The sequence below is a fragment of the Barbus barbus genome (genome assembly GCF_936440315.1).
Source record: "Barbus barbus genome assembly, chromosome: 40".
NCBI classification, from domain to species: domain Eukaryota; kingdom Metazoa; phylum Chordata; class Actinopteri; order Cypriniformes; family Cyprinidae; genus Barbus; species Barbus barbus.
The window spans coordinates 17,403,209-17,427,257 of NC_136718.1; the positions used below are offsets into that span (position 1 = coordinate 17,403,209).

At 36.0% G+C, this 24,049-nt stretch overlaps 1 protein-coding gene across 4 annotated transcripts in view; it reads right to left on the reverse strand.

Annotated features, from left to right (window-relative positions):
* clstn1 (calsyntenin 1) overlaps positions 1 to 24,049 on the reverse strand; it is a 46,731-nt gene that overhangs the window by 5,333 nt on the left and 17,349 nt on the right. The window contains exons 2-16 of one of the 4 annotated variants that reach the window (XM_079401099.1): positions 23,623 to 23,745; positions 15,043 to 15,072; positions 13,482 to 13,677; positions 11,931 to 12,139; positions 11,519 to 11,668; positions 9,979 to 10,164; positions 9,523 to 9,771; positions 8,086 to 8,207; positions 7,570 to 7,732; positions 6,587 to 6,637; positions 2,561 to 2,718; positions 1,546 to 1,694; positions 1,130 to 1,368; positions 384 to 554; positions 68 to 213 (exon numbers count right to left, since the gene is read on the reverse strand). In XM_079401099.1, coding sequence (XP_079257225.1) covers positions 68 to 213; positions 384 to 554; positions 1,130 to 1,368; positions 1,546 to 1,694; positions 2,561 to 2,718; positions 6,587 to 6,637; positions 7,570 to 7,732; positions 8,086 to 8,207; positions 9,523 to 9,771; positions 9,979 to 10,164; positions 11,519 to 11,668; positions 11,931 to 12,139; positions 13,482 to 13,677; positions 15,043 to 15,072; positions 23,623 to 23,745 — 2,342 coding nt within the window. The remainder of the gene's footprint in view (positions 1 to 67; positions 214 to 383; positions 555 to 1,129; positions 1,369 to 1,545; positions 1,695 to 2,560; positions 2,719 to 6,586; positions 6,638 to 7,569; positions 7,733 to 8,085; positions 8,208 to 9,522; positions 9,772 to 9,978; positions 10,165 to 11,518; positions 11,669 to 11,930; positions 12,140 to 13,481; positions 13,678 to 15,042; positions 15,073 to 23,622; positions 23,746 to 24,049) is intronic. The other 3 variants (XM_079401100.1, XM_079401101.1, XM_079401102.1) reach the window with 3 other exon arrangements.

Consider the following 24,049-nt stretch of genomic DNA (forward strand, 5'->3'; position numbering starts at 1 on the left):
GTGGTATTTTAGCAGGAACTATTGTTTTAGTGGAACATTTTAGTTGACATTGTGTGGTCAGCCATACCTCAACTTTGAATTCATTGCTGATGTAGCGGCCATTAAGTTCAGAGCAGACGAGTTTAAACTTCCTGTCAAACAATGCTTCTGTGTGCCAGTTCCTGTAGCGGATCAGATGCAGGACCTGTTCATAGTTCGCCATGGTGTTAACCCCTGTGGAAAGAGACAAGCTGTAACTATTTGTCAAGATTACAGTACTGAAGCTTTTAATACTATTAGATCTGCCATTCAGCATAAACTACCATTAACAAATCACACATATATAATCCAACAGATGTGCGCAAATATACATCAGTAGTCTGTTGATGTAGATTGACGAGTACCTGTGATAACCATGCCCACGTTAGAAGAACTCATCTCCAGAGCTCTCTGCTGGATTTGGGCCAGATCCACCTCCAAACTCTCATGATCTCCGTTCAGTTCATCTCCCACCACAGTCACCTCACACGTGTCCAAGTTATGCATGATCTCCTCAGATACCACAGTCTCTTGCACTGCCAAAAAACAAAAAACATTCGTCAGTAAGTTAGAGCAGAACCTCTCCATTTGATTCAATTTAATCTTGGAAAAACTGAAATGTTCAGAAACAGTCCACCATGCAATTTTATGGCAAATATCGATTGCGAGGAGTAAAGTAATCTGTAAGAAATACTTACAACACACTAAAACTTCAAATAAAAAACATTAGCTAAGAGAAAACCTATTAGACTTTCTTTTCCTAAGCATAAGCTTTCATCCCAGAATCTATTATATAGACAACATCAGCATTTCTACCACTTATTTGGATATAAACATCCGAAAAATTGCTCAAAGAAACTGTTTAACCATTTACAATTTCATTTAATATGCTGTTCCAAATCCATATAACATTCTCTCTGGTGTAGAACACAAATGTCAAACAGATTTGGAATAAATTATGACAGAATTTTCATTTCATAGATAACTGGTCCATGTAAGTTGTAGCCAATGTGGAAACTACTCCTAGTCAGCTTTCTTTCTCTTTCATGATCCAGTTCCGCTCTCTCCACCTTTCTCAGCAAAATATGTGAATCTCACATTCCCAGCGTACCTGTGGGATCATCCTCGCCTTCAGCCTCGGTCTCAGCTTCCACCTCCACCTCACGGGTGATGGTGCTGACGATACGAAGCTCAGGGAAGAGCGTAACGCCCTCTGTGCTCTCAAATTCAGCTGCACCACGAGCAAAATGGTCAATTCCACTGAGGCTGATCTTTGGCTCCTCTGGCTGGAGAACCATCACGTAGCCTTCAGAGTCAGGCACAGAGATGCACGTCTCCTCATTGAAGCATCTGAAGAATTACAAAGGAGGTCAATTATAATACATTCATCATCAATCAAGTATGTAAAGATTAATTCTGTTTTAATATGAGATTTTCCATTTACTGTGTTATTCTGGAGCAATAATATTTCAAAGAGGATAGGGCTTGTTAGTGTGATACAGCTGAACTGAAATGCTGGAAACTAACTTGACAGTGGTGGAGACGCGCAGATGGCGGATTCCTGGGGTGGGGAACTGCCGGGAGTTCAGGTAGGAGATGTGCTGCATGACCTTCTCAAAGCTCTCAATGTCATCTCCCTCCAGACTCAGAGAAGACTGGTTGGGGTTAAACTCCACCTAGAGAGAGAGAGAAACATACATCCATTTGGTTCCCTTGGAAACACAGATTAAGATATGTTTAATGAAATCTGCTCTGTGTGTGTGTGTGTATCTATCATTGTTTAGATGTAAATAAAATCTTAAATTAATTCTGTTTATAATAAATTTAAAAAATATAAATAAATAAAAAAGTGATAACATCTCTTCACAAGACTTAAACCGCACAATTCATATTGATTATTTTTACTATGCCTTTATGAACTTTTTGGATCTTCTAAGTTTTGGTTAGCTGGGTTTTCAATGGAGGGACAACATTTTTAATTTGTGTTTCAAATAGTAACCAAAGCCTTTGTTTAGAGCCCTAGGTTTAGAACATCATGAGGGTGAGACAAATGACATTTTTGGGTGAACTATCCTTCTGATAAAAGTGTAAAATATTAAAAATTATTTTGGGAGTTAAAATGAGGCTGAAATAATAATAAAAAAATAATAATATTAGATGAAAACCTTTAAAAAAAATGTTGCTTTGGCAACTAAGTGAAATAAGCTCAAGTACTTAATCTATTAAAATAACTAGGTAAAACTGAAATAAGTAAAGAAAAGCTATACAGCAATATTAATAATAAAAAAAATAACAAAAGCACATATCAAAATTACTAAAAAATTCAAATGAAAACTGAAAATATAAAAAAATAAAAGCTAATTCAAAATATTAATAAACACTATAATACTATATAAATAATACTAAAATAACACTGTAGAACAACTATGAGTCACTTTACAAAGCTCAAATATGTTTTGACACTTACGCAAGGTAGTGTGATCATCAGTTCACCTACATATAGCCAATCCAAGCAGTGTTTTACAACATTCACATCACTCACCTTCACAGCAGAGGCTACTTCCTCTGGAAGCTGCACATCAAGACCTTCCTTGCAGGTGTAGAGGCAGTCGATAACTTTCTTGTTCTCCAGTTTGCCGGAGCGGATCATGAGTCCAGCTAGGTTGCCCCGAAAGTACTGAGTCATGCGAGCGCTGCCACCTACACAAACCCGGAGGGGGACAGAACCTGTTAGATACCAAACGTACACTCTGCTGTGCTCAAGCATGCTCAGTGTGCACAGGCCATGTGACTGATGCTCATGCATGTTAAATGTTTGGTGCTGGTGCCGCCCGGTGCGTCACATGGATGATGGATGACCTGATTCAGGCCGGCAGCCTCATGCAACTTTTGGTGGGAGAAAAAAGGCAAATGAATGGGAATGAACACAAAGTGGCACATAAAAAAATGAGGCAGAATGACTGAATAAATCTACACATATTTGCATATTTCTAAATGGTTTGGTGGGGATACTGGTCTTGTTATAAACATTTAAGGAATAGCCGACCCAAAAAGGAAAATTTGGTCATTATTTATGTTGTTCCAAATGCGCTTATTATTTCAGAAAACATACAAGCAGAGATTTTTAAGAACCTTATGCTGCTCCTAAGAGTGACCACATCTGTCAAGCTCCAAAAAGACATAAAAACTCACCAAAAAGCATCATAAATGCAGTCTGAAAAATTATTTACACAACCTTTCAAAAGTTCAGAGAGCTCGGTAAGATTTTTTATGTTTTTGAAAGATTTATCTACATTTATTAGATAAAAAAAATTCTACAAATATTACTGCAATTTAAAATATCTGTTTTCTATTTTAATACATTTTCAAATGTAATTTATCCCTGTCATGGCAAAGCTGAATTTTGTCACATGATCCTTCATAAATCACTATAGTTGATGAATAGAAAGTTTAAAAGAAAACCACTGATTTGGAATATAATTATTTTGTAACATTATAAATATCTTTGCTGTCATTTTTGATCACTTTCATGTGTCTTTGCTGAATAAATGTTTTAATTTAATATATTAAAAAAATCTTACTGGCCCCAATGTTTTGAACAGCAGAGCATATTAATTCTTAATTTTTTTCATAATTTATTATGTAACAGATTAAGAAAGAAAAAAATCATTTTAATATTCTTAATATTTTTTTTATTAATTTTAATATGATGTAATCTTTCCCTTCTACAAAGTTCACAATTAGCTCTCAATTCACTTCCAAAATTTAAAATGATGAAATGATGAGCTTAGTTACTACCCAATGCAATAACCAAATATGAAAATCCTTTATATTAAAAAAAACTAAATCATGATTATGAAGAGTCATATGGATTATGTTTTGCTTTTTTTATTTTATTTTTAGAGTTTGACAGATGTTGTATGGAAAAGCACAGGGTAAAAATTTTATATACATTTGAAACAATATTTTGAAACAATAATTTTTATTTTTGGGTGAACAGTCCCTTTAAGATGAAAATGAAAGTGTAACACTAACCAGGTTTCCATCCAAGGATTTTTTTGCGGAAAAATATTTAGCGCTTTAAATGCCAAATATCGATTAAATTTCTCATGTGTCGACAAAATCTTTTTCCGTTTAACTTTAGCGCATAAATTCCATATCGACTTCAAATGTCGCAAAAATGAGTTTGTGTCGAGAAAAGGGGCTTTAACGCAAATAAATGTGGTGTCACATGACAGAATTAGCTTATAGGCAGCGTCCGTGTTCATGGTGTTGCTCACGTTAAAAGCACCGTTTCCCTGTAGTTCAAAAGCGCATTAAATCATATTCATATGATTAAATTGTATCTAAAATTAATTTTATACATGGTAAGAAAAAGACGAGTTACCTCTCAAACATACTTATCTTAATTTGGTGTTAGTAGGCTAGCCTACGTTTACATGATTATTATTAATTTTTTTTACAGTGCACTGTTCAGTTTAAATAGCCTGTAGTCCGTGCCTTTCAGCTTGACCACCATAACCCTTGGCATAAGCAAAATATGCTTATGCCAAGCATATTTGGTTTTACATATTGGAACGTGAAGTACAAAAGTTTAAATTAATTAGTTTTGGCTTGTTAGCTTCTTATATTTTTATTCGTGCTTTGTTCTGACTTCTTTCTACCGTTAAATTTAAATGATTTGTTGTGGAGTGAGGAGAAATAAAATATTTTTTTCATGTTTCTTCAATATTTTTGGCTGACTGTATTTTATTATGACATGAACAGGCTGCGTTGTGGAGTCAGTAGGCTATGCTTAACTGCGTGTGAGGCGCCGGCACGATCGCTTGTGTTTTTTTGTTTTTTTTTCCCCTTGTAAAAGTGGAAACAACTTGCACTAGCCTACTCCTTCATTTGTGGTCATATAAGAGTAAGACATTATTCAAAACTATTCAAAATATTTATTTTATTTGTGGACATTCACAATAATGAATGGGGGGTGGTGACGGCGCAGTGGATAAGACACATGCCTCTGGTGTGAGAGACCCGGGTTCGAATCCACTGTGAGACACCAATGTGTCCCTGAGCAAGACACTTAACCCCTAGTTGCTCCAGAGGCGTGCAACCTCTGACATATATAGCAATTGTAAGTCGCTTTGGATAAAAGCGTCAGCTAAATGAATAAATGTAAATGTAAATAAAAAAACAAAACGTACTTTTGTGAAATAAAGGAAAATTGCCGCTTTCTCAAGAGTGCATCACAAAAATGAACCGCAATTCTGCATATAGGCTGCTAATTGTTGCAGTTTTTTTTCTTTCGTTTTGTTAATTCATTAATGATTTAGAAAAATATATTTTGCATATGGGTCTGTTTCTTTTATATATAATAGTTTATGTTTTTCTCCGTTCGTAGAAGCGCTGCAGGTGCGTGATTCCTCACGTTCATGTTGTTTATGCTGCTTTTTGCATGTATAAAATGAATACCTGGAGAACAAATTTAGGTATCTGTAATGGGTCAAGCCACCTATCAATTTCAATTTAATTTAATTGTAATTTAACAATCTTGTCGGTTAACGGTTAATATGGATTAACGACTGTCGGTTAGAAGAAATAAAATAAACGGAATGAACATTCCTATTTCCTATAAACATTAATTGATTATCAACAGTGGCCTATTTATCTAGTCTATAACAAAATACAAAAAAAAAAAAAACTCATAACACTTAATAAAAATTATTTTATTACAATTTAATATAGGCTTTTTTTTTTTTTTCAAATGGATGAAGAACAGCTAGCCTAGCCTATAATTTACGCAATAGGATAAATTATGTATGGAAACAGCTCAAGAGCAAAAATATTTTGCGATACACCAAAACTTATGGACAATTCGGGTTTTTTTAGGGATGACATCATGACGCACACCATTTTATTGGTAAAAGGCCAGTTGGATGGAAACAGGCTGTAGACTGTTTTAATGCATATCTCTTTGTCGATAACAAAACAGCGCAAAATCTGTATGGAAACTTGATTACTGTATGTAATGTAATGTCCTCTGTAGTATGACTATGTCTGAAGGACACAGAGATGCAGGAGCGGTCAGAATGACCTCAGCAGTAATGTGACACTGAGTGATGCTGTAAAGCAGCTCTTAGAGGCAGCAAGGTCAGAGAGTGAGAAATTAGACACTGTCTGCTGCACTGATACCACTGGCATAAATAATCCTGCAAACCGCAGCAAGGAATGCAGCCAAACCCTCTGATTTATCATAAAAACATGCAGATCCCTAAGGTCAGTTGGACTTGTTTTGCTTGTAATATACTGTCTGCTGTGTACATCTCCAGATCTGGATGCAAACTGAAATTAGATGGAGCTTGACTGATTAATTAAGAAAACAGAATGAAGATCAAGACAGGCAGGGTTTATGACATGATGTCTCTCGACTCAATCGCATCATGCTACAAATGTTATGCCGTTGCAGACAGAAGCGGTGCATGAACGGTCCTCCTGTAGCAGAAGAACCGCACATACGCAGGGCGTTAATAGACGTGCATTTTGACATATTAGTGTGATCAGGAAAGACAAGGGAAACCTGTCAAAGGCTCTGAGAGAGTCTCAGTATCATTGTCATGTCCTGAGAGGTCTGTGGAGGTAAGACAGAAGAGCAGGGAAAGACCAGGGCTCAATATAGTCAAGGAAAGATAGTCACGTGATACATGTTGTCATGCATTAAAGACCCCAAGAAATTCTTCTAATTCTAGAGACTTACTTTACAAAGTAATGCATTACAATATTGTGTTACTCCATAAAAAGTAACTAATTAATGTTACTTTTGCATTACTTTTTGATACTGGGCTTGCTTATGCATTTTTTATAAAAAAAAATAAAAACAAAAAAAAGTTATTTTGGGCAACTGTAAAGGCCCTTTCACACCAAAAGTGATATTAATAAGCCTCAGGCTGAAGGAAGTGCCTCTGCACCTCTTTTGCAATTTCTCTCAACACTGGGACAGGAGAGGTGTAAATAAATCGTGTAACTTATTTGAAAAGTATTTTTCGCAAATTTAAAATTAATGCATTACTTTACTAGTTACTTGGAAAAAAGTAATCTGATTACTTAACTTGCATTACTTGTAATGTGTTGCCCCAACACTGGTTATTAATAATAATATTGTCATTTAATAATAATAAAAATAAAAGTGAAGACCCCTACAAAAACAATAGGGTTTCAGTTATTTGTGCTTGTACCCTAAAATAATAATAATATTTATTTTTATTAAACCTTTGGAAGTACACTATTATTTAAAACAAATGAGATGCAATAAATGCCACAAATCAGTTTTAGATTAAATGAGGTCTTTAAGATTATCTAAGATTAACACGTCAATAGATTTCGTCTTATATTTATGACTGGGGTTATGAAATAGGCATCTCTACAAATTGCAAAGACAAACTACTTACTAATATAGAGCATGCTTAAATTTCAACTGCAGCTGGCGACAAAGGGGTTTCAAGTCTAAACCTGAGATTGCATCATAGTGTGTGAGGAGAATCAATAGATCATTAGGGAGAGTACCTTGCCAGCAGGCGCCAATGGTGAGCTGGGTTTCGATCTTGGAGGCATGCAGAGGGTAATCCTCTGTGACCAGGAAGGGCTCGAAGGTGGCACCATCCACAAACAAAGTCACTGCTGGGAACTCAATGTTCAACACGTAGTGATGCCATTCTTTATCACACACCTGGGAGGAGAGATACTACATCAGGGCCTCTGTTTAACTACAGACTGCATCAGCTAAAGCATTCAGAAAAACTTAAATAGTCATTTAGATTTCGAAGACAATATGTAGCTACCTAAATGTACAGTTAAAATGCATTTTTACTGGGTAAGAAAGGTAGAAAGTGTAATATGGGCCATTTGGAGAGAGAATGTTATGGAGCAACAATTTTATTTTAGTTTTTTTGTAAGTATGTTTATGCCCTAATTCAACACATGAGGTGACCTATTCATCGCTAGCAAGCTAAACATAGCATTTAGTAACACAAGGACATCTTTCAGAACTGAGTGCTTCTGAAGGGCCTCAAGTTGACTCACTTGATCGAGTTTCCAGTGGAATTCAGCTGGTTTGTAGTTCTCCGATTCAGTAGGCTCCTGACGCAGCAGCAGCACAATACGACAGTTGTGTACATACAGAGAGTAGTGGTGCCTGTTCATCTCTGCAGAAGACACATAGACAGGAATAAAATAAATCACACACCAGTTAATAATAATTTATATGTAAATACGCTTGTTTATCACACGACAGATGCACGTTACAATTTTGTGAGGTTTCCCACATTTAAATGCGGATAATAGATTTAGTATGCCTTGTGCTGCACTGTAGACATCTCAATATACATGGATGGCACTCAACAATGAGCAACTTTCCATAAACGGGGGCATAACTGTGATGTAATCAGTCTTACATAAGGGCCAGCTGATGAGCTTTTTCTAGTACAGGGAATTTTGCTTCAATGACCAGAGAGTGAGATCATAGTGTGAGATTCCCATTTCACAGAACTACTATAAGCAATCCTTTCATAACCTTCAAAATTATCACGAGACACGACTCGTGATTTTTGACAGCATATATACATATAGATAATGCATTCAATTTCTTTTAAAGGAAAGAAAACAAAACAATACAGCAATTTGTGTAATGACACGTATTTTAGAATATGTGTGTGTGTGTGCGCGCACACGTTTTTGTGACATATGAGGACACAAATTTGTATAATGACATGGGTATGACATAGGTATTACAAGGAGAAGGTGCCTTATGAGGACATTTACCCATGTCCCCATTTTCCAATAGGCTTCTAAATCATACAGAATGAGTTTTTTTTTTTTTGAGAAAGTAAAAATGGACAAATTTTCCTGTAAGGGGTAGGTTTAGGTGTAGGGTTGGTGTAGGGCGATAGAAAATACGGTTTGTACAGTATAAAAACCATTACGCCTATGGAATGTCCCCACAATTCACAAAAACAAACGTGTGTGTGTGTGTGTGTGTAACTGGATAAGGGGAACACTGGATACCACATATAAATTGGCAAAACAAAACAAATAAACAAACAAACATTACTGAGCCCACAATTTTTAACAGTTATGTATATTTATGTATATACACTTACATAAAACCAACAAGAAGGTGACTATTAAAGTGATTCTTTTTTGTAATACTACACATAAAATGCCTGATAGATATCATGAGATTACACTAAAACACAACAACAATAATAACAGAAATAAAAAAATATTTAAAACAAAGCCGCAATAAAACAGTGCCGTCAAGTGCATTACTTACGATCCATTACAGTGTCATACTACATAAATGTGTTAACAGTGTTAATAACACATTAAATTAATCGCATGAAAAAACATGATGATTTTGACAGCACTACTGATGTAAAAAGACGAAGAGGACATGCAAACATTTAAGCCATCATCACACTCTCAGTCCTGTCAGTGTGTTGTGTGTGTGAATGGCATTACCAGTCTTGTCAGAGTTGCAGAGTATGGTCTCCTTCTCCCTGCCTCCAGGTCCGTGTCTCATCCACACTGAGATGGTGAAGGGCTCTTTCAGGGTGGTGCTCACCAGACCCTCAGGGACCTTGATGGCCTGGGTGCCGTTGAACTCAAACACCTGATCGCTGTCGTGCCCGTTGTCAGTGGGCAAGCCAACGGTCCAGTTGGCAGAGTTGCTGGGAGCAGGCAACAGCTCCACAGTGCCAGCGCTGGCACCTGGATGGGCACACAAACAGTTATTTCATTACAGTATCCCAAAATATTGGTTGCATTATGGTTCAGCATGTGCCTGTGGGATTATGCAGGTAATACGATTATATAAATTAGTCTAAAATAGTTTACACTTGAGTTGCTTAATGCAATAAGCACATTTAATGATCTTGATGTTAATGTAACTATTATAATAAGGATGTCTGGACTCACCGCACAGCTTGTGCAGGGATTTTTCGGAGTACGTGTCGCGGTCACAGCCCTTGCCAATGTGATTAGTCTCCAGCATGATGCTGGCCTGAATGGAGGTGATTGGCTCCTCGCAGGTCTCCAGGTGCATGCTGGGGAACAGGGCTAGACTGCCTGTACCAGGCTCATATTCAATCCTTTTATTAAATCCTATCAACAGAGAGAAAATGTGTCATTCAAAAACCAAAGAGTATTTAGTAACACACTAGCATTAGTTTACATGAACTAACATGTAATGAAAAATATCTGCTATGATAAAAAAAAAAAAAATACATACACTACCAGTGTTTGTAAGCTTCATACAACGTTTGGGATTGGTAGGATTTTTAAAGAAAGTATTATTGTGAAATATTGTTATATTTTAAAATAACAGCTATGATGCCAAAGCTAAAGTTTTATCATCATTAGTCTTCAGTGACACAAGATACCTCATACATTTTTTGAATTTGTCGATTTGCTGCTCAAGAAACACTGATGATAAGAAGAAATCAATTGCATCCTTTCTGAATAAAATGTGACCCTGGACCACAAAACCACTCATAAAGGGTCAATTTTTCGAAACTGAAGAAAGATTTATACATAAATAATAAATAAATAAGCTTTCCATTGATGTATGGTTTGTTAGGATCAGACAATATTTGGCCGAGGTACAACTATTTGAAAATCTGGAATCTGAAGGTGCAAAAAAATCTAATTATTGAGAAAATCTCCTTTAAAGTTGTCCAAATGAAGTTCTTAGCAATGCATATTCCTAATCAAAAATTAAGTTTTGATATATTTACGGTAGGAAATTTACAAAATATCTTAATGGAACATGATCTTTACTTAATATCCTAATGATTTTTGGCATAAAAGAAAAATCAATCATTTTGACTCATAAAATGTATTTTTGGCTATTGCTACAAATATACCCCAGTGACTTAAGACTGGGTTTGTGGTCCAGGGTCACAAATATGTAAATAAAGGTATTAATTTCTTGCCAAAAAAAAATCTTATGAACACAAATGTTTGAACAGTTGTTCAAAATGTATAAATAAACGCTGCAAATTAACATAAAACAACATTTTTTTTTTACATTTACTTTCTTTTTTTTCCCACAAAACATCACATCCCCAGGACTGTTCATAAACACCACATTAAAAGAAATAGATTTTTTTACCAGTTGATTTTTTTAACAGTATTGTTTTTATTTTTATGGACTTTTTCTTAGCAAATACTTATAAAAAATGTAATCAAAATCGACTGACAGCCCTAACATATTATATGTTAATATGAGTTATTAATGTTAGTATTTAACTACAATCATTAGCAATAATGGTGGATTTGGCTTTTAAACTTCTTTTGAAGCTTGTTGAAGCACAAAGCTGTATACTTGAATCTGCTCCAAAACACTGATATTTCACAAAACTGACCTTCATAGCGGAGCTTTCCAGCTTTAAACAACAAAATACAGATGTGTTTGTTTGAATGTATGAGAAACAAAAGATCCAGGGGTCTTTGATACCTTGCCAGCTTGGTTTGCAGGTGGGCTTGATGTTGATTTTCACAAGAACGTCCTCAGATGCACGGTTTTTACCGCAGTCATATGCGGTCACGGTGAGTTTATACATGCGTTCCTTGCTGTAGTTCAGCTTCTCAGTGTTCTTGATGTTGCCTGTTTATAAAGAGAATGGACAAGCAATAACCTCACAAGCTAGGTAAGCCAAATTGAATACTTAAATTCAGGCCACATCTCAAGGTGAGATGTGTCAAGATTGCTAACGTCAATGTTAGGTATGCTACAGATCCTAAAATGGCGGCTTGTTTCCACAAATCAATTTTTATAGGCACATGAATAACAATGACTTAGAAGTCAATATCACTCTAAGGGATATAACTTGGGGTTTTGGCAGGAGATCTGAATTGGGAGCACTTACCATCCTTGTCGATGGTAAAGGGCACATCTGGGGTGACAATCTCATAGCTGCAGATCTGACTGAACTGGAAAGAGCAGTCAGCATCCACGGCCTCCACCTTCAGGATGCTGTCATACTTTTTGCCCTCGATCACTGTGGCTTTGTAGGACTTCTCTTGGAACACCGGTGAATACTCATTCACGTCATTCACTTGGATGTGGACGGTAGCCCTGGGCAACATCAAAGCTTCATTAATAAACTAGACAAGTAGGAATAAGCACGCCAGTGACGCAAGTCTTGTTTGATAACAGATGGATGATTAATGTAGGCATGCTCTGATGGGACGCAGTCATTCACAGGACCCTCAAATGTTTTAATATCTCATTATGTGATATCATAAGAATGGGATGTTTCAAAGAGGGTCTATGGCTTCTGAATGCCACAATTTTTTTTTTTTTAAAGTAAAAAAATAATAAGTTAGATAAAAATAAAAAGCATGTCTTAGATGCACTAGATCTTAAAAAAAGGCCTTTAATTAATTAATTCTGAAATTCAACAACCAGGGTTGAAAGTAAGAATAGAATAGCTTAACTAAATTATTATATTTTTCATTGCTGAATTTTATTAATATCAAGTTGTTGTGTTCAGCAAATCTAATGTAACACTTAATTTACAGCTGACTTGCCTATAGTGTTTTTATTTATTTAAAGTTATTCATTATTTGTTACACTGAAAACAAAATTTGGGTAAAAACTATTTTCGACCATATGAAATTTGAAGTAGAAACACTGGAATAGTATTTTCTTGTAAAACATACTTCAATAATCTTGTTTTATTTGCCATTTTGAAAAGAAAAAAAAAATTCTGTGCAGTTACTATGTATAAATAAATCATATACACTAACATTTAAAAGTTTGGGGTCCGAAAGTTTAAAAAAAAAAAAAAAGTTTTTAAGAAATTAATAATTTTATGCAGCAAAGATGCCATGAAGTTTATCAACAGTGACAATAAAGACATTTATAAAGTTGCAAAAGATTTTTTATTTCAAATAAATGCTGTTTGTTTGAATTTTCTATTCAGCGAAAGAATCCTATAAAAATAAAGTCACTGCTTCCACAAAAATATTAAGCAGTGCAACTGTTTTCAACATTAATAATAATAATAATAATAATAATAATTGATTCTTAGGCACCAATTCACCATATTAGAATTATTTCTGAAGGATCGTGTGACACTAAACACTAACAATGGCTGCTGAAAATTCAGTTTTGTCTTCATAGGAATAAATTACATTTCATAATATATTCAAATAGAAACAGTTATTTTTAAATTATAATAATATTAAAAAAACATTACAGTATTTTTTATCAAATAAATGCAGCCTTGGTGAGTAGATACTTTTTTCAAAAACTCTTAAAACTCTTACCAAGCCCACACTTTTAAACACATTTTGACACACTGAAACAATTAGCATGCTTATGTGCACCATTGTGGCTCAATTCTAGAGCCATTCCAACTATTAATTCCACTTCTTTTTATTTGTCAATAAAAACTCCCAAACAAGATACGCACTTGTGAGATTTCTTCATGTTGCTGCCATCAGGTCCCTCTCCACAGTCGTAGGCCTGGATGGTGAAGGTGTGCTCCTTTTGCAGCTCACAATCCAGTTTAGCCTTGGCCCGGATCACGCCCTCGCCAGTGGACTTATCCAACACCACCGCCTCGAACGGCACGTTCTGCCCGTGAATCCTGAAGCCGCAGATCTCCCCTGCAAACGGCACACGTGTGTTTAGTCAAGCCCACCCATAAGCCAAAGCACCAGCTGCTGTTCATGAGATAAAAGAAACCCACAACGAAACTAATAACACGCCACACTCAAATAAGAACAGCCAAAGTTTGTTTGGCAGCCAAAGGGATCGAAACACTGAGGGGAGGTGGGAGGTGGGAGGTGAAGGTGTCTGTGGAGGAAGCCAGAAGCACTGTGGGATGGGGTGAGTATTTGGGAAGTGGAAGGGAGAGTTAAAAGGGGGATACTGAGTGTCTGGTCCAAGCCATTTGATCACATTGCATCCAGTCATGCAGTAAGAAACCCAGAATGTGGACAGGCATTTCACAGGAATACTTAATATACAAGGACAGGAAGGAAATGATATGAACCAATGAACAGATTTCTGGTGTATTTAATAGCATAACATCTAAAGAAGTACTTAAGGTGTTTAATGCAGATTTTTGGTAAAAAGTAACACATTTAAACAAGAAAGCAAGGTTAAAATGTTAAGTTAATCATGGGGCGATGAGAAAGATTTATGACAGAGATCCAGCATCCTATCAGAAGTTCACAAATCAAAACAAATATACAAACAAACAAGCAAAAAACCCTCATTTGGAGTTTAAAATCCCCCTTAAAACTAGATTTGGGCGTGAAGGAAGTCTTCCTGTGCAATGTTGTCTCTCTCAAACCTTTAAAAAAAACTGAAAGAATGAAACAAAACAAAATAGAGGAGCAGAGGCAGTAAACTTAAAGGCTGGATGAGAGCTGGGGTTAGAAATATCCATTTGCTTGACATCCACATCAACCAGCAGTAGTTGCCATGCCGTGTATTTAACATTAGTGGAGGAGAGGGTGAAGAGGCTCAAACTACAGATCAAACCACACCACAGGCCGGACAGCAGAGAGTTTGCATCATTTAACAATCTCAGCAATGTCGTTTTTGAGCAGGAACTGAACTCTGGAGCCGCAGATTTAAGATCTGTTGTGTTAAAAGTGAACCCCTTTACAAGGAGAATGCCCCCCCCCCCTCGAGTAACTGGTGTACGTGCATTAGTTCCCTTTATTTGTTCTGTTTTGGAGCTGAAGTACTGTTAGGATCTGCAAACTTCAATGGATGTCTCATGCATAGATATTTCTAGATTCTGTTATCCCCGCATCACACTTGTCATCCAGTAGCTAATTTTTCATTTCCAACGATTTAAAGGTGAGAGAAAACAGAAAACCAAACCAAAAAGAAGAAGAACTGGGAAGAGATTAAAAAGAGCATGGCAGGAGTTTCCGTGTGAAGTGCCGATTTCTTTTGTATTTGCGTTAGTGGGTTAATAAAACGGTTACAAGGCAGTAGAAAGAGCCCATCATCACCTTCTTTGGTGAAGGTCACCTCAAAACTCTCTACAAGAAGGGAGAAAAGATAAACCCAGGTCAGTCAGAGAAAGAATGAGATGCACAGAAACACAGACAAGAAAGAGAAGACAGATGTCACAGAAGCAGCCGAGGACTCAAAATACCTCATTTGACTTTTCGCGCTAGCACAGATTAGTGTTGGGCGATATATATTGAATATTTATGATCACTTTGCTGCGATATAAAATTAAACAACACTGTGAATATATAAATGATTTTAATCTGCTATTAACTTGGCCATTCAAATTCTTGAAGAGCGTGTCACAACCTCTTTATGAGAGCATAGGGACAGATAAAACTGAATATGGCCTCTTTCTTAAAAAAAAAAAAAAAAAAGGGCATTAAAAGTTGGTATTCGTTTCCATGAATCGGTTAGAACTGTCCATTTTAGTGAATTGATTTAAAACTTAGTTCATCAGTACATTTGTGTCATCACTAAAACATGTTCACAATTATATTTTTCATATATTAAAATGTTTTAAAGCGATATCTAGGTAAAGAGTCTTGATTATTTCTTTTACTATTTTTTTAACTAAATAAATGAACATGTTTAACCCAAGAGGTATAAAATACAGAAACAGCTAATTAAATAATTAAAAAATTAATAAAAAATATTTTAAAATAAAATGACAATAATGTAAATAAAATATTTCAGAGCAAATGCATATATATTGAAAAACAACTTTTTTTTTTTTATATCGTCCAGCCCTAATCACTTTTATCTTCCTTGTACTGCAAGGACAATATCTCACAGACACTAATATTTGTAGCAATCTGCTAATTCTGAGGGTATTCTGAGCCCTAATATGACTGTATACAGCACAAAACAATATACTTTGATGAGTCCACATTAAGAGTCACAGAAACACAACAAAACAGCCTTGAGCACAGGAGGGAATTGCCATAGAGTTCCTGTTAAGGTTAAAACAATAAATGGTGCAACCATATGAAAGAATAAGGGTTAGCCAAAAATGTTTTTGTAGTAGTATCAGCACTAAAATTAGGCAACTTTCTAAAAAAAAACTAAAAAAAAAGTCTGTTGTTTTCTGCTTGGCTGACCGCTAAAGGGTTCTGTTTGACCCTATCGATGGCCTCTGCTGGTGGACCGGTCCACCCCAATTTTACCCCTACAATTAGAGATGGATTTTCCATTAGGATCTGCTGTTCAGAGCAAGTCATGCGGTGGAAGCTTTGTGCCTCATCAGTGCATTCTGGAGCTTTAATGACTGTACATCCCCACACTTCCCCTAAAACCCAGACTGACGCTTCATCCTGCATGCCAAGTGCCAGCTCCAATAGTCCTCCATTTCCCATCAGGCAAAACACAATGAATATTGATTCATTCCCTTAGACTGCTATATTGCACAGAGGAATCGATGAAGATGTAACAATAGCTGAGAAGTGATAAAAAAAACTAGCAGAGGGACTTAATTGTTTATTTGATTTGCTTCTGCTTCATTACTGCCTAAGGTTTGAAGTTTTAAAGGTCTGAAGTTTAAATTAAGGACTTGCTCACAACGAGTCAGAGGAAATATTGAAATTGACAGCGAGCTAGCACTGAATAGTCCTCCACTGATAGGAATGTAAGAGCTCTCTATAGAGCACATCATGTCTGCAGTGGAAATCGATGCTTGGAGCTGGTTTATAAAAGGCCAGCAGAACATCAATCATGATGCTGCATGTCTGCCCCTAATGGGACATTGCACCCTTTGAAGCAACCTTTCATATACACTAAATAAATCTACATGTTCTACAGAAATTCCACAGAGATTTAAAATGCTGGGAGCAAGAGTCCTTTGCTTTGAATTCAATCAGTAACCTAACATTTGATAAATTTCACAATATTTTATTGTAGGCCTAACACTTTAAGTTTTATATAAAATGTTACACACACACACACATATACACACACACATACATACACACTATTCAATACAAAGTGATAGATACTATCTATCTATATTTTTTTTTTTTCAAATACTGTACATTGTTGTAGGTCCTCTATGCCCTGCATCTCTCAAACGCTTAGTTTTCTACAAAGTCCCTCCTTCTGACAAGCACAGTCTGCTCTGATTGGCCAGCTGACACAGTGCAATGTGATTGGCCGAACACCACAAGCCGCGTTGGAAATGTAACGCCCCTTTCCATAATTGCGAGCTTTAGCTTTCAAAATTATAGTAAAGACAGTAACTAATGTCCTTAGTTTTACCATCAGTTAAAGCCCGAGAGGGGAACTGAGTCAGGTGACAGACACAGTGATGAAGCTCATATGTGTTTGCACACAAGCCGCGATTTTGTGACCGTTTCTCCCTCTCACACACACACACACAAGTGACGCTGTGCTGTGACTCTCTCTCTCTCACACACACGCATTAACACACACACACGATGTGCAAAATAGTCTCACGAAACGGTCGTCCATAAAATGCTTTGCTGTTCTGTTGTAAGTAATCTTAATGATTCCTAAATAGGGCTGGGTATCATTCAAAAATGTTCGATATCGATACCGAAAACGATACCTTGAGTTTGATACCGGTTCCTGAACGATACTTTTTTGATACCAATTTTATGAAAACAGTTTTAACAAGATTACATTATCTCAAAAAACTTTGGTTTTATTTTTTTCAGCTTGTTGACATGTATACAGACTCAAAGACTCATCTCCTGAGCCACTGCACAAAGGAACAAAATATAGCCAACACAATAAATCAGTACAAATAATTTTAATAAAGCACAAATAGTCTTCAGTTTACACTAGTGCGTGCTCGTTTTAAAACGCATAGCTCAGACACAATCATCATTTCTATTAATTTATTCTAGGTTGTTAAAGACTTCAAGAAATTTAAAATCTTTATCCACTTTCATAAGTGGATGTTTTATTTTCTTTCACAATATGTTTTATTGTTATTAAATTCTATGTTGTAGTATGTCTAATTATTTGAATGCCTGACATGGCTGAATCAACACTACTGCAGTTACTGAAACCACACCTTCTTTCTTTGCGTGAAATTTGGGCTGCATGATGCAAATATTTCCACATCTTGACGTCAAGATGTGGGGGCATGTTTGAACGAGCTGTTTTAGGGGGGCATGGCAGAGTCTTAACTTTGATCAAGAATATCTCTTTGGTTTTGAGACTTTAGTCTTTGCAACTTCAGGAATCTTATCTATGCACAATCAGCTTGTAACACTCCAGAGAGAAAGGAAAACTTGAAATCGCATCATATGACCCCTTTAACTGTCACCGTCCCGTATACGGGACGCCTAACTTTACTTCAATATATTACCATTAAATCCTAATCTAATCATGACAAACTATATATCGTTTGAAAGGTCCAAGACTCCTAAATAGATTTTTTACCACTGTTTGTTGTTATAATTTATGTAGGAGCAGTAATAGATTCATTTATGACAAGAACGCACCTCAAAAAATATACACCGTAACAGGAGCTCTGATTTGACACAAAAATTTGATTCGTTTCCTTTTTTTCCTATTACATGTTTTAGTAATCATCATATATTATATATCATATGAAAGCTTAAAATCTCACAATTCATCCTATGAAAACCGTTTTGAAATTGGATATTGCGTTACCATAGAAATGGTACTTTAAATTATTTTAGCGGGCTCAGTGTCATATTCCAAATGTATTACGGTCTTATAGAATCAAAACTTTTTACAATCTTGACAAAATGCATATCATCGGAAAATTATTTTGAGATAGGAGTAAAACTGAGAGAGAAATTGATACATTTGTGACAGAAAAGTGCATAAAAAAAACTTCAATAGGGTTTGAATGGCACCCGGTGGCTGTTTGTGGTATAACGCCTAAACAAAATTGCATAGTAACCAAAATTTTTTTTATATCAACTTCAAATTTGGAACACAATTTATTTAGACATATGGCTTTAATTTTATGCCAAATTTGGATTAAAACATATTTTGTAAAGTATTTATTTTATATAATATAAAATAATAATAGTACTGTACATTTTATTTACAGTAAATTAAAAAAATAAAATTTAACTTCCATTTTTTGAAATGATTTCACTTCTGCAATAATCTGCTGATTGTCTTCTTTAAAAAGAGACCAACCTTAGGTCTGTATTCAAAAGCATTCATGAATTATAACAATTTAACTTTAAATAGTACACTTTCAAGTCTGTTTAACAGGGGGGGGGGCAGTTAAGGGGTTAAATGAATCTAAATGGCATAACAGTTCTGTATGGCTTTTGCCAAACTCACTGATCAGAGTAAAGTGAGTTAGTCAGCACGGCACCATGTCCTGAGCGGCCGGCATTGGCAGAGATGCTAAGAATGCGACAGTCACCCACACAGCCATGTGACGCTTCAAAGTGAATTTAAGAAAGCCTGTTAATATAATCATTGTGCCAAATGCACTCTCACTGCTGGCTCACACAAACAAAGCTTACTGAGATGATTGCTTATGAACCATCGGAGGAATTATATATTTATGAGGTGCTGCGGCACCTTCAAGATTATCAGGGAAAAATGACCTAAATGCTTTGATATTTATACAAATAACTCAAGGTAAACCACATTAGCGCATGTGGACCAATCTTTCTCCCGAATGTTTGCCACTAATTTGATAGCAGTGTCCCATATTCAGGGTGCACCAGGAGAATAACAAGGACTGCTACTAAAACCGTGAGAAAGGAGGGAGTGCGTTGACAATGGACCACTGCATAAAGAGATTTGAAACGAGGTCAAAGTAAATCTCTAAGTGATTAAAAATGGCTAGAGCCAATGCTAGGGCTGCACATTCCCTCTCTCAGGAAACAAGCCGAGTAAGAAGAAATTTCATTGATCTCGATATCAGAAGAGCTCTAGAAGTCTGGCGACCGAGAGAGGCTATTTAAAAAAGTGATGGGTTTATGAACTGCCCATCTCCAACTCTACTGATTAAATATGAGCTTATTACTCCAACATGCTTAAAAATACCTCAACTGAATCTGCTAACTTATTATCTCCAATATGTGGAAAAAAGATAAGGGAGAAGCAGCACACCACCAACATCCATCATAGCTCGCACCTGGACTTTATAATCAGTGGAACTCAGTAGGGCTGCACGATTCTTGCTAAAATGTGAATCACGATTTTTCTCCATGGGAATTGAGATCACGATTCTCTTACACGATTCTCATTTTTTCAACCAAAATGTATTGCACTCAAGTACAAAAAAAAACAAAAAAAAAAACTCAGGACATTCAGCATAATAAAGTGCTGGAGTAACAAAAAAATAGTCTCTTTTCTTTATTTTAGACCCCTTAAAGTGAATAATTTTAAAGCTTTAAGTTGTTGAACATAAGAGAACATTAACAATAATAAATAAAAATATTCACATTCACACGGGGCGTCGGCGTCAATGCCTCTCGTTTACTTTGAATGGAGTGATGTCAAGCATTGCCGAACTGAATTGTGGGTCCCTCGCATCGCGTACTTTTACTTAATTAATTTACTTGTTCTGTTGACCAAATTTCACATTCATAAGTGTAAATTTACCAATAAAAAACCCAATTTTATTGTTTTGTTAACTGAAATATGTATTTATATTGACAGTATCAGAGACTCTGTGAATAAGAAAGCTGTAAGAAGTTTTTTTTTTTTTTTTAATAAGTTTAATACTTTCCTCCCCCTGGCAACTGTTTTGTTTGTTGTAATGTCTTTCTAGGGCTGTATACCTTGGAGAACCTGGCGATACGATACATACCTCGATACACAGGTCACGATTCGATACGTACCTCGATACAGAGCTGTCTCGATACGATTTGATACAATGTGACACGATTCGATACGATTCAATAAAAATACATGGGCCAGAGCCAATTAGTTAATGCTGAACACATTTACTCAACAAACAGAACTCTGCATTTTTCTTCCATTTATTGAAGACAAAAGTGCATTATAACAAAGTGCATTTTGCTTAAATATTTGCAACTTTAAGTGCTCTGATTAATTGTACACAAATTGTATTAATCTGGAAATTACCACAAGTCAACATTTAACTTTCCAAGGGTACAGTCTGAGCTCACACAAGCACAAAATCTTCTTCTTATTATTCTTAACTTCTTATTAAATCTTCTTATAATTCTTTTTTGTGACACCATGTACTGCCATAACATATTTCACTATGAAATCACTTAAATGCTACATCTTGCTTTAACATTTTCCATGAGTTTTTTTTAAACTCGCGGGAGCCGCTGCGCCCCCTAATGGCTGGGCGGAGTATCGATACTAAGGGCTAGAATGTCGATACTGTATCTTTTTTTATTATATCGGTATGTATCTAAGAATCGATATTTTGAGCACACCCCTATGTCTTTCTATCTTTTTCCTTTTCCTTTTTTTTATTATTTTGTTTCTTGATAACATGTTGTATGTTATAGTTCTTCGAATAAAAAAAAAAAAGGGTCCCTCGCGTCGCTTCACTGGCATTGCACGCAGCAGAAGTTGAAAACTTTTCAACTTTACAAGTGCCAACGCAGGCATCAGCCAATCAGATTGCCTTATGCAAATACTCTAGCGCAGACGCTAGCCAATCCCGTTCATGCAGCACCAGAAAAGTATGCGATTGGCTGTTATCACTATGACGGCGCGTCAGCACCATGGTCAGCACCAAGCTTCAGACATGCCCTCCGTCAAGCATTGATGCTGACGCCCCGTTGAAGCAGCGCTGCGCAGAATGAATGATCACCGTATGACATCAAAGTACCGCGATTTGAATTCATAGGATCTCCATTTAGGTCTGCCGCCTTGTTACACGTCACGTGAGTGACAGCGGAACATGGCGAATGAGGGAGAGGAGAGAAGTGATCGAGATTTATGATTGATTGGTGAATTAATAGTGTTTTGTTATTGTGTGAGTGTGACCAATAACGTGTGAATGCAGCATGATCTGAATGCAGGGAAGTACACGGAAGTGAATCACAGTCATTTAGAAATGAGATCGCATTTATGTATGAATAGAGATCGTGATTTTTTTCCGATTAATCGTGCAGCCCTAGAACTCAGTGTTTTACATATTCAGTTTTGCACTACATTTACTGCTAAATGTCTAGAGACACAAGCAAATATAAACTCAAAGAGCATAAAGCAGTACATGAAGAAACAAACAGCCCCATTAACCTAGAGCATTAGAGATTGCAAGAATATCTACAAACCTAATTACCAACAAGAGCTCACTTCACCAATCGTATCAGTACATTATAACAAGTTCAACTGCAGGCTGATGATATTAGGTCTTTTATTCAAAATGTAATTATGGTTTATGATAGAGCTATTTTAAGGTTTAATTGACAAGATGAGAGTAGGAAAGCTTTGTTATAGCATCAATACATTATCAAACTAAAGAACCAAGAGTCCAGAGCAAGAGGAAAATCATTCAAAACAAATTCACAAAGGACTTTTATTATGGTTCCTAGCTGACTAAAACCAACTGATATTCAAAAAGTTAAATGTTACCTTTAGAAATGTTCTGCTGACTTTTCATTGAAAACATGAATAACAGTATTTCATCATAATATGCCCTCATTTGACTGGAGACAAACCAGGTGCATATACTCCGGTCATCATCAATGCAACAAACCTCTAATGATAAAAATGAAAATTCTGTCAATATTTATCTCCCTCATGTTGTTCCAAACTTGTAAGACTTCTTATTTGTAAAAGGTGAATTTTTAAAGATTATCCTGCTCACTCTTCTTCACATAATGTAAGTGAATGGAGACTGAGGCTGCCAAGGTCCAATATGACAAAAAATTGCCATAAAAGTGGGGACAATAAAAGCATCACACAAGGTTTGATGTCAAAGATGATGTTTGGTCACATGACAAACAAGAGCCAATGGTGTTTCAAATCAAATCGTTTGAAAAATCTACTAGTTCCCTGGTATTTTGATTTGAGAGCCAAAGCAAATCTATTTTACTTCAGTATCATTGATATAATATTATAGATTTTGTTAATACTTTAAACTAGACTTTATTTTTATATTTTGTTTACATTTTAATTTTAGCAATTATGTTGTGCGTTTTGTAAATGTCTATCTTTTTTATTAAGTTTCTTGTTAGTTTTAGTTATTTTAGCATTTCAATAAACTAAATGAAAATGAAAAATGTTGCATTGCTGAAACAATTTTTTATATTGCATTTCAGTTCTTTTTTTTTTCAAATAATGGAAATGTTTTGTTATTGATAACTCTGTAGCAAAGGGGAAATTTTCAATAAATAATGACTGAAATTTTTCCGATCATCTCACAAAGCTATTTTGGCTTGAAAAGTCTCGGAATAAAACACTTAAACAATATGAACTGCTTTTGAGACACTTTTATGGCGCTTTTTGTTAATTCCCATTCACTTTCATTACATAGAAAAGCACTCCTAAGAAAAAAAATCCTTTTTATGGACGAAATGATGACAGAAGTTTCATTTTTAGGCAAAATATCTCTTTATGGTTTGAAAAGCATTAGGAAGCAAAATGGCTGGCAGCCTTATCTGAGACCAGAAGATGGAGGATCTTACCTGCATAGCGCAATGGGGCATCTTTATCCAAGGCTATCAGCGGAGGGTCCAGGAGAACTTTGTCGTCATTTTCCGTTACGATACCATGATACGTGGTCTCAATCCATGGCTTGTGCTTATTTACTGTTGGGGAGAAAAAAAACAAAAACAGGAAAAAGTAGTTTATTTTTTGCTGAATAAAACCAAGCCCAGACAACAACCAATTATTTTGGTTTTCTGTGAGGATGCACAACTGTACACCAGCTTAAAGCCAGAGTGCAAAATCACACACTGACTAGTGCGCAGTGGCATTTGCCGCCTCTGTTTATTCGAGCTGAGAGCACGCCGAAGCTCAGCAGCTCATTAGTGTTGACTGAAGGCTTTGAGCTCTGAAAGCCAGAGGACAGATGCGCTGTGCTTTAGCTTCAGACTGCAGAAACACTGCAGT